This window comes from Heterodontus francisci, chromosome 1, assembly GCF_036365525.1.
Source record: "Heterodontus francisci isolate sHetFra1 chromosome 1, sHetFra1.hap1, whole genome shotgun sequence".
NCBI lineage: Eukaryota > Metazoa > Chordata > Chondrichthyes > Heterodontiformes > Heterodontidae > Heterodontus > Heterodontus francisci.
Genome location: NC_090371.1, coordinates 160,984,023 through 161,000,249, shown reverse-complemented (window position 1 = coordinate 161,000,249; position 16,227 = coordinate 160,984,023). Strand labels below are relative to the sequence as shown.

Sequence of the window (16,227 nt, the reverse complement as noted above, 5' to 3'; positions counted from 1 at the left end):
CAAAGATGAAGAAGGTGAAGATGAAGATGAAGAAGATGAAGATGAAGATGAAGATGATGAAGATGAAGATGAAAAAGATGAAGAAGATGAAGATGAAGATGAAGAAGATGAAGAAGATGAAGATGAAGATGAAGAAGGTGTAGGTGAAGGTGAAGATGAAAATGAAAATGAAAATGAAGAAGATGAAGATGAAGATGAAGATGAAGAAGATGAAGATGAAGATGAAGATGAAGATGAAGAAGATGAAGATGAAGATGAAGATGAAGATGATGAAGATGAAGATGAAGATGAAGATGATGAAGATGAAGATGAAGATGAAGATGATGAAGAAGATGATGAAGATGATGAAGATGAAGATGAAGATGAAGATGAAGATGATGAAGATGATGAAGAAGATGATGAAGAAGATGAAGAAGATGAAGAAGATGAAGATGATGTAGAAGATGATGAAGAAGATGATGAAGATGAAGATGAAGATGAAGAAGATGAAGATGATGAAGATGAAGAAGATGAAGATGATGAAGATGAAGAAGATGAAGAAGATGAAGATGAAGATGAAGATGAAGATGACGAAGATAAAGATGATGAAGAAGATGATGATGAAGAAGAAGAAGATGAAGATGATGAAGAAGATGAAGATGAAGATGAAGAAGAAGATGAAGATGGAGATGAAGATGATGAAGATGAAGAAGATGAAGATGAAGATGAAGATGAAGATGAAGAAGATGAAGAAGATGATGAAGATGAAGAAGGTGAAGGTGAAGGTGAAGATGAAGATGATGATGAAGTAGATGAAGAAGATGAAGATGAAGAAGAAGATGATGATGAAGTAGATGAAGAAGATGAAGATGAAGAAGATGAAGATGAAGAAGATGAAGAAGATGAAGATGAAGAAGATGAAGATGAAGAAGATGATGATGAAGAAGATGAAGATGAAGATGAAGAAGATGAAGATGAAGATGAAGATGAAGAAGATGAAGATGAAGAAGAAGAAGAAGATGATGATGAAGAAGATGAAGATGAAGAAGATGAAGATGAAGAAGATGAAGATGAAGAAGATGAAGATGAAGAAGATGAAGATGATGAAGATGATGAAGATGATGAAGATGAAGATGAAGATGAAGATGAAGATGAAGATGAAGATGATGAAGAAGATGATGAAGAAGATGATGAAGATGATGAAGATGATGATGAAGATGAAGATGAAGATGAAGATGAAGATGATGAAGAAGATGATGATGAAGATGAAGATGAAGATGAAGATGAAGATGACGAAGATAAAGATGATGAAGAAGATGATGATGAAGAAGATGAAGATGAAGATGATGAAGAAGATGAAGATGAAGAAGATGAAGATGAAGACGAAGACGAAGATGAAGAAGGTGAAGATGAAGATGAAGAAGATGAAGATGAAGATGATGAAGATGAAGATGAAAAAGATGAAGAAGATGAAGATGAAGATGACGAAGATAAAGATGATGAAGAAGATGATGATGAAGAAGATGAAGATGAAGATGATGAAGAAGATGAAGATGAAGAAGATGAAGATGAAGACGAAGACGAAGATGAAGAAGGTGAAGATGAAGATGAAAAAGATGAAGAAGATGAAGATGAAGATGAAGAAGATGAAGAAGATGAAGATGAAGAAGGTGTAGGTGAAGGTGAAGATGAAAATGAAAATGAAAATGAAGAAGATGAAGATGAAGATGAAGATGAAGATGAAGATGAAGATGAAGATGATGAAGAAGATGATGAAGATGATGAAGAAGATGATGAAGAAGATGAAGATGATGAAGAAGATGAAGATGAAGATGAAGAAGATGAAGATGAAGATGATGAAGAAGATGAAGAAGATGAAGAAGATGAAGAAGATGAAGATGATGTAGAAGATGATGAAGAAGATGATGAAGATGAAGATGAAGATGAAGAAGATGAAGATGATGAAGATGAAGAAGATGAAGATGATGAAGATGATGAAGATGAAGAAGATGAAGATGAAAATGATGAAGATGAAGATGACGAAGATAAAGATGATGAAGAAGATGATGAAGAAGATGAAGATGAAGATGATGAAGAAGATGAAGATGAAGATGAAGAAGAAGATGAAGATGGAGATGAAGATGATGAAGAAGATGAAGACGAAGACGAAGACGAAGAAGGTGAAGAAGAAGATGATGAAGATGAAGATGAAGATGAAGATGAAGATGAAGATGAAGATGAAGATGAAGATGAAGATGATGAAGATGAAGATGAAGATGAAGATGAAGATGATGAAGATGAAGATGAAGATGAAGATGAAGATGAAGATGAAGAAGATGAAGATGAAGATGAAGATGAAGATGAAGAAGGTGAAGGTGAAGGTGAAGGTGAAGGTGAAGAAGATGAAGAAGATGATGATGAAGAAGATGATGAAGAAGATGATGAAGAAGATGATGAAGAAGATGAAGATGAAGATGAAGATGAAGATGAAGAAGATGAAGAAGATGAAGAAGATGAAGATGATGTAGAAGATGATGAAGAAGATGATGAAGATGAAGATGAAGATGAAGAAGATGAAGATGATGAAGATGAAGAAGATGAAGAAGATGAAGATGATGAAGATGATGAAGATGAAGAAGATGAAGATGAAGATGATGAAGATGAAGATGACGAAGATAAAGATGATGAAGAAGATGATGATGAAGAAGATGAAGATGAAGATGATGAAGAAGATGAAGATGAAGATGAAGAAGAAGATGATGAAGAAGATGAAGATGAAGAAGATGAAGATGAAGAAGATGATGAAGATGAAGATGAAGATGAAGATGAAGATGAAGATGAAGATGAAGATGAAGAAGAAGAAGATGATGAAGATGATGATGATGAAGAAGATGAAGATGAAGATGAAGATGAAGATGAAGATGAAGAAGATGAAGAAGATGATGATGAAGAAGATGAAGAAGATGATGATGAAGATGGAGATGATGATGATGATGATGATGATGGAGATGGAGATGGAGATGGAGATGAAGATGAAGATGAAGATGAAGATGAAGATGAAGATGAAGAAGATGAAGATGAAGATGAAGATGAAGATGAAGATGATGAAGATGAAGATGAAGATGAAGATGAAGATGATGAAGATGATGAAGATGAAGATGAAGATGAAGATGATGAAGATGAAGATGAAGATGAAGATGATGAAGAAGATGATGAAGATGAAGAAGATGAAGAAGATGAAGAAGAAGATGAAGAAGATGAAGATGAAGATGAAGATGAAGATGATGAAGATGAAGATGAAGATGAAGATGAAGATGGTGAAGAAGGTGAAGAAGGTGAAGAAGGTGAAGAAGGTGAAGATGAAGATGAAGATGAAGATGAAGATGAAGATGAAGATGAAGATGAAGATGATGATGAAGATGAAGAAGATGAAGAAGATGAAGATGAAGATGATGAAGATGATGAAGATGATGAAGAAGATGATGATGATGAAGAAGAAGATGAAGAAGATGAAGATGAAGATGATGAAGATGAAAATGAAGATGAAGAAGATGAAGATGATGAAGATGAAGATGATGATGAAGATGAAGAAGATGAAGATGAAGAAGATGAAGATGATGAAGATGAAGATGATGATGAAGATGAAGAAGATTAAGATGAAGAAGATGAAGATGATGAAGAAGATGATGATGAAGAAGATGAAGATGAAGAAGATGAAGATGAAGATGATGAAGATGAAAATGAAGATGAAGAAGATGATGAAGTTGAAGATGAAGATGATGAAGATGATGAAGATGAAGAAGATGAAGATGATGAAGATGATGAAGAAGATGATGATGAAGAAGATGAAGATGAAGATGATGAAGTTGAAGATGAAGATGATGAAGATGATGATGAAGATGAAGAAGATGAAGACGATGAAGATGATGAAGAAGATGATGATGAAGAAGATGAAGATGAAGATGAAGAAGATGAAGATGAAGATGAAGAAGATGAAGACGACGATGATGATGAAGAAGATGAAGATGAAGAAGATGAAGATGATGAAGATGAAGAAGATGATGATGAAGAAGATGAAGATGAAGATGAAGATGAAGAAGATGAAGAAGACGAAAAAGATGAAGATGAAGATGAAGATGAAGATGATGAAGATGAAGATGAAGATGAAGATGAAGATGATGAAGATGATGAAGATGAAGAAGATGAAGAAGATGAAGAAGATGAAGAAGATGAAGATGAAGATGAAGATGATGAAGATGAAGAAGATGAAGATGAAGATGTAGCTGAAGAAGCTGAAGAAGCTGAAGCTGAAGCTGAAGCTGAAGATGAAGATGAAGATGAAGATGAAGATGAAGAAGATCAAGATGAAGAAGATGAAGATGAAGATGATGATGATGATGAAGTTGATGAAGTTGATGAAGAAGATGAAGAAGATGAAGATGATGATGATGATGATGAAGATGAAGATGAAGATGATGAAGAAGATGAAGACGAAGATGAAGAAGGTGAAGGTGAAGGTGAAGGTGAAGGTGAAGATGAAGAAGATGAAGATGATGAAGATGAAGATGAAGAAGATGATGAAGATGAAGAAGATGAAGCTGAAGAAGCTGAAGAAGCTGAAGATGAAGATGAAGAAGATGAAGATGAAGATGAAGATGAAGATGAAGATGAAGATGAAGATGAAGATGAAGAAGATGAAGATGAAGAAGATGATGATGAAGAAGACGAAGAAGATGAAGATGAAGATGAAGATGAAGATGAAGAACATGAAGAAGATGAAGATGAAGAAGATGAAGAAGATGAAGATGAAGATGATGATGATGCAGATGAAGAAGATGAAGATGAACATGAAGATGACGAAGATAAAGAAGATGAAGATGATGATGATGCAGAAGATGAAGATGAAGAAGATGAAGAAGATGAAGAAGATGAAGATGAAGAAGAAGATGAAGATGAAGATGAAGAAGATGAAGATGAAGATGAAGATGAAGATGAAGATGAAGTAGATGAAGATGAAGAAGATGAAGATGAAGGTGAAGATGAAGAAGATGAAGAAGATGATGAAGATGATGATGAAGAAGATGATGATGAAGAAGATGAAGATGAAGAAGATGATGAAGATGAAGATGAAGATGAAGAAGAAGAAGAAGAAGATGAAGAAGATGAAGAAGATGAAGAAGATGAAGAAGATGAAGATGAAAATGATGAAGATGAAGATGAAGATGAAGATGAAGAAGGTGAAGGTGAAGAAGGTGAAGGTGAAGATGAAGATGAAGAAGATCAAGATGATGATGAAGTAGATGAAGATGAAGAAGATGAAGAAGATGAAGATGATGATGAAGAAGATGAAGATGAAGAAGATGAAGAAGATGAAGATGAAGAAGATGAAGATGAAGAAGATGAAGAAGATGAAGAAGATGAAGATGATGAAGATCATGATGAAGATGAAGATGAAGATGAAGAAGGTGATGGTGAAGAAGATGAAGATGATGAAGAAGATGATGATGAAGATGAAGATGAAGATGAAGAAGATGAAGAAGATGATGATGAAGATGAAGATGAAGAAGAAGAAGAAGAAGATGAAGATGAAGAAGATGAAGAAGATGAAGAAGATGATGATGAAGATGAAGAAGAAGAAGAAGAAGATGAAGATGAAGAAGATGAAGAAGATGAAGATGAAAATGATGAAGATGATGAAGATGAAGATGAAGAAGAAGATGAAGAAGGTGAAGGTGAAGATGAAGATGAAGAAGATGAAGATGATGATGAAGTAGATGAAGAAGATGAAGATGAAGAAGAAGATGATGATGAAGAAGATGATGATGAAGAAGATGAAGATGAAGAAGAAGAAGATGAAGATGAAGATGAAGATGAAGAAGATGAAGATGAAGATGAAGAAGATGAAGATGAAGATGATGATGATGAAGATGAAGATGAAGATGAAGAAGGTGATGGTGAAGAAGATGAAGAAGATGAAGATGATGAAGAAGATGATGATGAAGATGATGATGAAGATGAAGATGACGAAGATAAAGATGATGAAGAAGATGATGATGAAGAAGATGAAAATGAAGATGATGAAGAAGATGAAGATGAAGAAGATGAAGATGAAGACGAAGACGAAGATGAAGAAGGTGAAGATGAAGATGAAGAAGATGAAGATGAAGATGATGAAGATGAAGAAGATGAAGAAGATGAAGATGAAGATGATGAAGATGAAGAAGATGAAGATGAAGAAGATGAAGATGACAAAGATGAAGAAGATGAAGATGAAGAAGATGAAGATGAAGAAGAAGATGATGATGAAAAAGATGAAGAAGATGAAGAAGATGACGATGAAGAAGATGAAGATGAAGAAGATGAAGATGATGAAGATGAAGAAGATGATGATGAAGAAGATGAAGATGAAGATGAAGATGATGAAGTTGAAGGTGAAGATGATGAAGATGATGATGAAGATGATGAAGATGAAGATGATGAAGATGATGAAGAAGATGATGATGAAGAAGATGAAGATGAAGAAAATGAAGATGAAGATGAAGATGATGAAGATGAAGAAGATGAAGACGACGATGATGATGAAGAAGATGAAGATGAAGAAGATGAAGACGAAGATGAAGATGAAGAAGATGAAGACGAAGATGAAGAAGATGAAGATGAAGATGAAGATGAAGATGATGAAGATGAAGATGATGAAGATGAAGAAGATGACGAAGATGAAGAAGAAGATGAAGATGAAGAAGATGATGATGAAGACGACGAAGATCAAGATGATGAAGAAGATGAAGATGAAGATGAAGATGAAGATGAAGATGAAGATGAAGATGAAGATGAAGAAGATGAAGATGAAGAAGATGAAGATGAAGATGAAGATGATGAAGATGAAGAAGATGATGATGATGAAGATGATGCAGATGAAGAAGATGAAGAAGATGAAGATGAAGATGACGAAGATAAAGAAGATGATGATGATGCAGAAGATGAAGATGAAGAAGATGAAGATGAAGAAGATGAAGATGAAGATGAAGATGAAGATGAAGATGAAGATGAAGATGAAGATGAAGAGGATGAAGATGAAGATGAAGAAGATGAAGATGAAGAAGATGAAGATGAAGGTGAAGATGAAGGTGAAGATGAAGAAGATGAAGAAGATGATGATGAAGAAGATGATGATGAAGAAGATGAAGATGAAGATGAAGAAGAAGAAGAAGATGAAGAAGATGAAGAAGATGAAGAAGATGAAGATGAAAATGATGAAGATGAAGATGAAGATGAAGAAGGTGAAGGTGAAGAAGGTGAAGGTGAAGATGAAGATGAAGAAGATGAAGATGATGATGAAGTAGATGAAGAAGATGAAGAAGATGAAGATGAAGAAGATGATGATGAAGTAGATGAAGAAGATGACGATGAAGAAGATGAAGATGAAGAAGATGAAGATGAAGAAGATGATGATGAAGAAGATTAAGATGAAGAAGATGAAGATGAAGATGAAGAAGATGAGATGAAGATGAAGATGAAGAAGATGAAGAAGATGAAGATCATGATGAAGATGAAGATGAAGATGAAGAAGGTGATGGTGAAGAAGATGAAGATGAAGAAGATGAAGGTGATGAAGAAGATGATGATGAAGATGAAGATGAAGATGAAGAAGATGAAGATGACGAAGATAAAGATGATGAAGATGATGAAGATGATGATGAAGAAGATGAAGATGAAGATGAAGAAGATGATGATGAAGAAGATGATGATGATGAAGATGATGAAGAAGATGAAGATGAAGATGAAGATGAAGATGAAGATGATGATGAAGATGAAGATGAAAATGATGAAGATGAAGATGAAGATGAAGATGAAGAAGATGAAGAAGATGAAGAAGATGATGATGAAGAAGATGATGATGAAGAAGATGATGATGAAGAAGAAGATGAAGAAGATGAAGAAGATGAAGATGAAGATGAAGATGAAGATGAAGATGAAGATGAAGATGAAGGTGAAGATGAAGGTGAAGATGAAGAAGATGAAGATGAAGAAGATGAAGAAGTTGATGATGAAGAAGATGGAGAAGATGAAGAAGATGAAGATGAAGATGAAGATGAAGAAGAAGAAGATGAAGAAGATGATGAAGATGAAGAAGATGATGATGAAGAAGATGATGATGAAGAAGATGAAGATGAAGATGAAGAAGAAGAAGAAGAAGAAGAAGATGAAGATGAAAATGATGAAGATGATGAAGATGAAGATGAAGAAGAAGATGAAGAAGGTGAAGGTGAAGATGAAGATGAAGAAGATGAAGATGATGATGAAGTAGATGAAGAAGATGAAGATGAAGAAGATGATGAAGAAGATGAAGATGAAGAAGATGAAGATGAAGAAGATGAAGATGAAGAAGATGATGATGAAGAAGATGAAGATGAAGATGAAGAAGATGAAGATGAAGAAGATGAAGAAGATGAAGATGATGAAGATGAAGATGAAGATGAAGAAGGTGATGGTGAAGAAGATGAAGAAGATGAAGATGATGAAGAAGATGATGATGAAGATGAAGATGAAGATGAAGATGAAGATGAAGATGAAGAAGATGAAGATGAAGATGAAGATGATGAAGATGAAGATGAAGATGAAGATGAAGATGAAGAAGATGAAGAAGGTGAAGAAGGTGAAGAAGGTGAAGAAGGTGAAGGTGAAGAAGATGAAGAAGATGAAGATGAAGGTGAAGATGAAGAAGATGAAGAAGATGATGATGAAGAAGATGAAGATGAAGATGAAGATGAAGAAGATGAAGATGAAGAAGATGAAGAAGAAGATGAAGAAGATGAAGAAGATGAAGATGAAGAAGGTGAAGGTGAAGAAGGTGAAGGTGAAGATGAAGATGAAGAAGATGAAGATGAAGATGAAGTAGATGAAGAAGATGAAGAAGATGAAGATGAAGAAGCAGATGATGAAGAAGATGACGATGAAGAAGATGACGATGAAGATGACGATGAAGAAGATGAAGATGAAGATGAAGAAGATGAAGATGAAGATGAAGATGAAGATGAAGATGAAGATGAAGAAGATGAAGATGAAGATGAAGATGAAGACGATGAAGATGATGAAGATCATGATGAAGATGAAGATGAAGATGAAGAAGGTGATGGTGAAGAAGATGAAGATGAAGAAGATGAAGATGATGAAGAAGATGAAGATGAAGATGAAGATGAAGATGAAGAAGATGAAGATGAAGATGACGAAGATAAAGATGATGAAGAAGATGATGAAGAAGATGAAGATGAAGATGAAGAAGATGAAGAAGAAGATGAAGAAGATGAAGAAGATGATGATGAAGAAGATGATGATGATGAAGATGATGAAGAAGATGATGAAGAAGATGAAGATGAAGATGAAGATGAAGATGAAGATGATGAAGAAGATGAAGATGAAGAAGATGAAGAAGATGATGATGAAGAAGATGATGATGAAGAAGATGATGAAGAAGATGAAGATGAAGAAGATGAAGATGAAGGTGAAGATGAAGAAGATGAAGAAGATGAAGATGAAGAAGATGAAGACGATGATGATGAAGACGATGATGATGAAGAAGATGATGATGATGATGATGAAGATGAAGATGAAGATGAAGATGAAGAAGAAGAAGAAGATGAAGAAGATGATGATGAAGAAGATGATGATGAAGAAGATGAAGATGAAGATGAAGATGAAGATGAAGATGAAGATGAAGATGAAGATGAAGATGAAGAAGATGAAGAAGATGAAGATGAAAATGATGAAGATGAAGATGAAGATGAAGATGAAGAAGATGAAGATGAAGAAGGTGAAGGTGAAGGTGAAGATGAAGATGAAGAAGAAGATGATGATGAAGTAGATGAAGAAGATGAAGATGAAGAAGAAGATGATGATGAAGTAGATGAAGAAGATGAAGTAGATGAAGAAGATGAAGAAGATGAAGATGAAGAAGAAGATGAAGATGAAGAAGAAGATGAAGAAGATGAAGATGACGAAGATGACGAAGATGACGAAGATGATGAAAATGATGAAGATGATGATGAAGATGAAGATGAAGATGAAGAAGGTGATGGTGAAGAAGATGAAGAAGATGAAGATGATGAAGAAGATGATGATGAAGATGAAGATGACGAAGATAAAGATGACGAAGAAGATGATGATGAAGAAGATGATGATGAAGAAGATGAAGATGAAGATGAAGATGATGAAGATGAAGATGAAGATGAAGAAGATGATGAAGAAGGTGAAGATGAAGATGAAGAAGCTGAAGATGAAGATGAAGAAGATGAAGAAGATGAAGATGAAGAAGGTGAAGGTGAAGGTGAAGGTGAAGGTGAAGATGAAGATGATGAAGATGAAGATGAAGATGAAGATGATGAAGATGATGAAGAAGATGAAGAAGATGATGAAGATGTTGAAGAAGATGAAGATGAAGAAGATGAAGATGAAGATGATGAAGATGATGAAGAAGATGAAGAAGATGAAGAAGATGAAGATGAAGATGAAGAAGATGAAGATGAAGATGATGATGAAGATGAAGATGATGAAGATGATGAAGATGATGAAGAAGATGAAGAAGATGATGATGAAGATGAAGATGAAGATGAAGATGAAGATGAAGATGATGAAGATGATGAAGAAGATGATGAAGATGTTGAAGAAGATGAAGATGAAGAAGATGAAGATGAAGATGATGAAGATGAAGATGATGAAGATGATGAAGATGATGAAGAAGATGAAGAAGATGAAGAAGATGAAGAAGAAGAAGATGAAGATGAAGATGATGAAGATGATGAAGATGATGAAGAAGATGATGAAGATGAAGATGAAGATGAAGAAGATGAAGATGAAGAAGATGAAGATGAAGATGATGAAGATGAAGATGAAGATGATGAAGATGAAGAAGATGAAGATGAAGATGAAGATGATGAAGATGATGATGAAAAAGATGAAGAAGATGAAGAAAATGAAGATGAAGAAGATGAAGATGATGAAGATGAAGAAGGTGATGATGAAGAAGATGAAGATGAAGATGATGAAGATGAAGATGAAGATGATGAAGATGATGATGAAGATGAAGAAGATGATGATGAAGATGAAGAAGATGAAGAAGATGAAGATGATGAAGAAGATGATGATGAAGATGAAGAAGATGAAGATGAAGATGAAGATGAAGATGAAGAAGATGAAGATGAAGAAGATGAAGATGAAGATGAAGATGACGATGATGATGAAGAAGATGAAGATGAAGATGATGAAGATGAAGAAGATGATGATGAAGAAGATGAAGATGATGAAGATGAAGATGAAGATGAAGATGAAGATGAAGATGAAGATGAAGATGAAGATGAAGATGAAGATGAAGATGAAGATGAAGATGAAGAAGATGATGAAGAAGATGAAGAAGATGAAGCTGAAGAAGCTGAAGAAGCTGAAGATGAAGATGATGAAGAAGATGAAGAAGAAGGTGAAGGTGAAGGTGAAGATGAAGAAGATCAAGATGAAGAAGATGAAGATGAAGATGATGAAGATGATGATGAAGATGATGAAGATGATGAAGAAGATGAAGAAGATGAAGAAGATGAAGAAGATGAAGAAGATGAAGATGAAGATGATGAAGATGAAGATGAAGATGATGAAGATGAAGATGAAGATGAAGATGAAGATGATGAAGAAGATGAAGACGAAGATGAAGACGAAGATGAAGAAGGTGAAGGTGAAGGTGAAGGTGAAGGTGAAGGTGAAGGTGAAGAAGATGAAGATGAAGATGAAGATGAAGATGAAGAAGATGAAGATGAAGAAGGTGAAGGTGAAGGTGAAGATGAAGAAGATCAAGATGAAGAAGATGAAGATGAAGATGATGAAGATGATGAAGAAGATGAAGATGAAGATGAAGAAGATGAAGATGAAGATGAAGATGAAGATGAAGATGAAGATGAAGATGAAGATGAAGATGAAGATGAAGATGAAGATGAAGATGAAGATGAAGATGAAGAAGATGAAGATGAAGATGAAGATGATGAAGATGAAGATGAAGATGATGAAGATGAAGATGAAGATGATGAAGATGATGAAGATGAAGATGATGAAGATGATGAAGATGATGAAGATGAAGATGATGAAGATGATGAAGATGATGAAGATGAAGAAGATGAAGAAGATGAAGATGATGAAGAAGATGATGAAGAAGATGATGAAGATGAAGATGAACAAGATGAACAAGATGATGATGTTGAAGATGACGAAGATGACGAAGATGACGAAGATGAAGATGATGAAGAAGATGATGAAGATGAAGATGAAGATGAACAAGATGATGATGTTGAAGATGACGAAGATGACGAAGATGACGATGACGATGACGATGACGATGACGATGACGATGACGATGACGATGATGATGAAGAAGATGAAGATGAAGATGACGAAGATGAAGAAGATGATGATGAAGAAGATGAAGAAGATAAAGATGATGAAGATGAAGATGAAGATGAAGATGAAGATAAAGATGATGAAGATGATGAAGATGATGAAGATGAAGATGAAGATGAAGAAGATTAAGATAAAGATGATGAAGATGATGAAGATGATGAAGAAGATGAAGGTGAAGATGAAGATGATGAAGATGATGAAGATGAAGATGAAGATGAAGAAGATGAAGACGATGAAGAAGATGAAGATGAAAAGATGATGATGAAGAGATGAAGATGAAGAAGATGAAGCTGAAGATGAAGAAGATGAAGATGAAGAAGAAGATGAAGAAGATGAAGATGAAGAAGATGAAGATGAAGAAGATGATGAAGATGAAGATGAAGATGAAGAAGAAGATGAAGATGAAGAAGATGAAGAAGATGAAGGAGAAGATGAAGATGATGAAGAATATGGAGAAGGTGAAGAAGATGATGATGAAGAAGATGAAGATGAAGAAGATGAAGAAGATGAAGAAGATGAAGAAGATGAAGAAGATGAAGAAGATGAAGATGAAGATGAAGATGATGAAGATGAAGAAGATGAAGAAGATGAAGATGATGAAGATGATGAAGATGATGAAGATGATGAAGAAGATGAAGATGAAGATGAAGAAGATGAAGATGAAGAAGATGAAGAAGATGAAGATGAAGAAGATGAAGGTGAAGGTGAAGGTGAAGAAGATGAAGATGAAGATGAAGATGATGAAGATGAAGATGAAGATGAAGAAGAAGATGAAGATGAAGATGACGAAGATGAAGATGAAGATGAAGAAGAAGATGAAGATGAAGATGATGAAGATGAAGAAGATGAAGAGGAAGATGAAGAAGATGAAGATGATGAAGAAGATGATGAAGATGATGAAGAAGATGAAGATGATGAAGATGAAGATCAAGAAGAAGATGAAGATGAAGAAGATGAAGAAGATGAAGAAGATGAAGATGATGAAGATGATGAAGATGATGAAGATGATGAAGAAGATGAAGATGATGAAGAAGATGAAGATGATGAAGATGAAGATGAAGATCAAGAAGATGAAGATGAAGATGAGGATGAGGAAGAAGATGAAGATGATGAAGAAGATGCAGAAGATGATGATGAAGAAGATGAAGATGAAGAAGAAGAAGATGACGAAGATGATGAAGATGAAGAAGATGAAGAAGATGATGAAGATGATGAAGAAGATGAAGAAGATGATGAAGATGAAGATGAAGATGAAGATGAAGATGAAGATGAAGAAGATGAAGATGAAGATGATGAAGATGATGAAGATGAAGATGAAGATGAAGAAGATGAAGATGAAGATGAAGATGATGAAGATGACGAAGATGAAGATGAAGATGAAGAAGATGATGATGAAGAAGATGATGAAGCTGACGAAGATGAAGATGATGAAGAAGATCATGATGAAGAAGATGAAGATGAAGAAGATGAAGATGAAGATGAAGAAGATGAAGAAGGTGAAGGTGAAGGTGAAGATGAAGAAGATGAAGAAGAAGATGATGATGAAGTAGATGAAGAAGATGAAGATGAAGAAGATGAAGAAGATGATGATGAAGAAGATGATGATGAAGAAGATGAAGATGAAGAAGATGAAGATGAAGAAGATGAAGATGAAGATGATGAAGATGATGAAGATGATGAAGATGATGAAGATGATGATGAAGATGAAGATGAAGATGAAGAAGGTGATGGTGAAGGAGATGAAGATGAAGAAGATGAAGAAGATGAAGAAGATGAAGAAGTTGAAGAAGATGAAGAAGTTGAAGAAGATGAAGATGTTGAAGATGTTGAAGATGTTGAAGATGAAAAAGATGAAAAAGATGAAGAAGATGAAGATGAAGATGAAGATGAAGATGAAGATGAAGATGAAGATGAAGATGAAGAAGATGAAGATGAAGATGAAGATGAAGATGAAGATGAAGATGAAGATGAAGAAGATGAAGATGACGAAGATGACGAAGAAGATGACGAAGAAGATGAAGATGAAGATGAAGAAGATGTTGATGAAGAAGATGATGAAGATGACGAAGATGATGATGAAGATGAAGATGAAGATGAAGATGAAGATGAAGATGAAGATGATGAAGATGAAGAAGAAGAAGATGAAGAAGAAGAAGATGAAGAAGAAGAAGATGAAGAAGAAGAAGAAGAAGATGATGATGATGAAGATGAAGAAGATAAAGATGAAGATGAAGATGACGAAGATAAAGAAGATGAAGATGAAGATGATGAAGATGATGAAGATGATGAAGATGATGAAGATGTTGAAGATGAAAAAGATGAAAAAGATGAAGAAGATGAAGATGAAGATGAAGATGAAGATGAAGATGAAGATGAAGATGAAGATGAAGAAGATGAAGATGAAGATGAAGGTGAAGGTGAAGGTGAAGATGAAGAAGATGAAGAAGAAGATGATGATGAAGTAGATGAAGAAGATGAAGATGAAGAAGATGAAGAAGATGATGATGAAGAAGATGATGATGAAGAAGATGAAGATGAAGAAGATGAAGATGAAGAAGATGAAGATGAAGATGATGAAGATGATGAAGATGATGAAGATGATGAAGATGATGAAGAAGATGAAGATGAAGATGATGAAGTTGAAGATGATGAAGTTGAAGATGAAGATGATGATGATGATGATGAAGATGATGATGATGAAGAAGATGAAGATGAAGAAGATGAAGAAGATGAAGATGAAGATGATGAAGATGATGATGAAGAGGATGAAGATGAAGATGAAGAAGATGAAGAAGATGAAGATGAAGAAGATGAAGATGAAGATGATGAAGTTGAAGATGAAGATGATGAAGATGATGATGAAGATGAAGATGATGAAGTTGAAGATGAAGATGATGAAGATGATGATGAAGATGAAGAAGATGAAGAAGATGAAGATGATGATGAAGATGATGATGAAGATGAAGAAGATGAAGATGAAGAAGATGAAGATGAAGAAGATGAAGATGATGAAGATGAAGATGAAGATGATGAAGATGAAGAAGATGATGATGAAGATGAAGATGAAGATGAAGAAGATGAAGATGATGAAGATGAAGATGAAGATGAAGATGATGAAGATGAAGAAGATGATGATGAAGATGAAGAAGATGATGATGATGATGAAGATGAAGATGAAGATGAAGATGAAGATGAAGATGATGATGATGATGATGATGAAGAAGATGAAGATGAAGATGAAGATGAAGATGAAGATGAAGAAGATGAAGATGAAGAAGATGAAGAAGATGAAGAAGATGAAGATGAAGATGATGAAGAATATGAAGATGAAGAAGATGAAGCTGAAGAAGCTGAAGAAGCTGAAGATGAAGATGAAGATGAAGATGATGAAGAAGATGAAGAAGAAGGTGAAGGTGAAGATGAAGAAGATCAAGATGAAGAAGATGAAGATGAAGATGATGAAGAAGATGAAGATGATGATGAAGATGATGAAGATGATGAAGAAGATGAAGAAGATGAAGAAGATGAAGATGAAGATGAAGATGATGAAGATGAAGATGATGAAGAAGATGAAGACGAAGATGAAGACGAAGATGAAGAAGGTGAAGGTGAAGGTGAAGGTGAAGGTGAAGGTGAAGGTGAAGGTGAAGATGAAGATGAAGATGAAGATGAAGATGAAGAAGGTGAAGGTGAAGGTGAAGATGAAGATGAAGATGAAGATGAAGATGATGAAGATGAAGAAGATGAAGAAGATGAAGATGAAGATGAAGAAGATGAAGAAGATGAAGAAGATGAAGAAGAAGATGAAGATGA

General features: G+C 34.5%; 2 protein-coding genes across 2 annotated transcripts in view; both read right to left on the bottom strand.

The window, feature by feature from the left end:
- Window positions 1-16,227, bottom strand: part of LOC137347055 (prominin-1-A-like) — a 289,266-nt gene that overhangs the window by 144,597 nt on the left and 128,442 nt on the right. The window lies entirely within an intron of this gene.
- LOC137347261 (uncharacterized) lies at window positions 10,344-13,041 on the bottom strand (the record flags this gene model as incomplete). The annotated part of the gene is made up of 2 exons (XM_068011623.1): window positions 10,344-11,395; window positions 12,873-13,041. Coding segments are annotated over 2 exons (1,221 nt in total), but the record flags the coding sequence as incomplete, so codon positions are not given.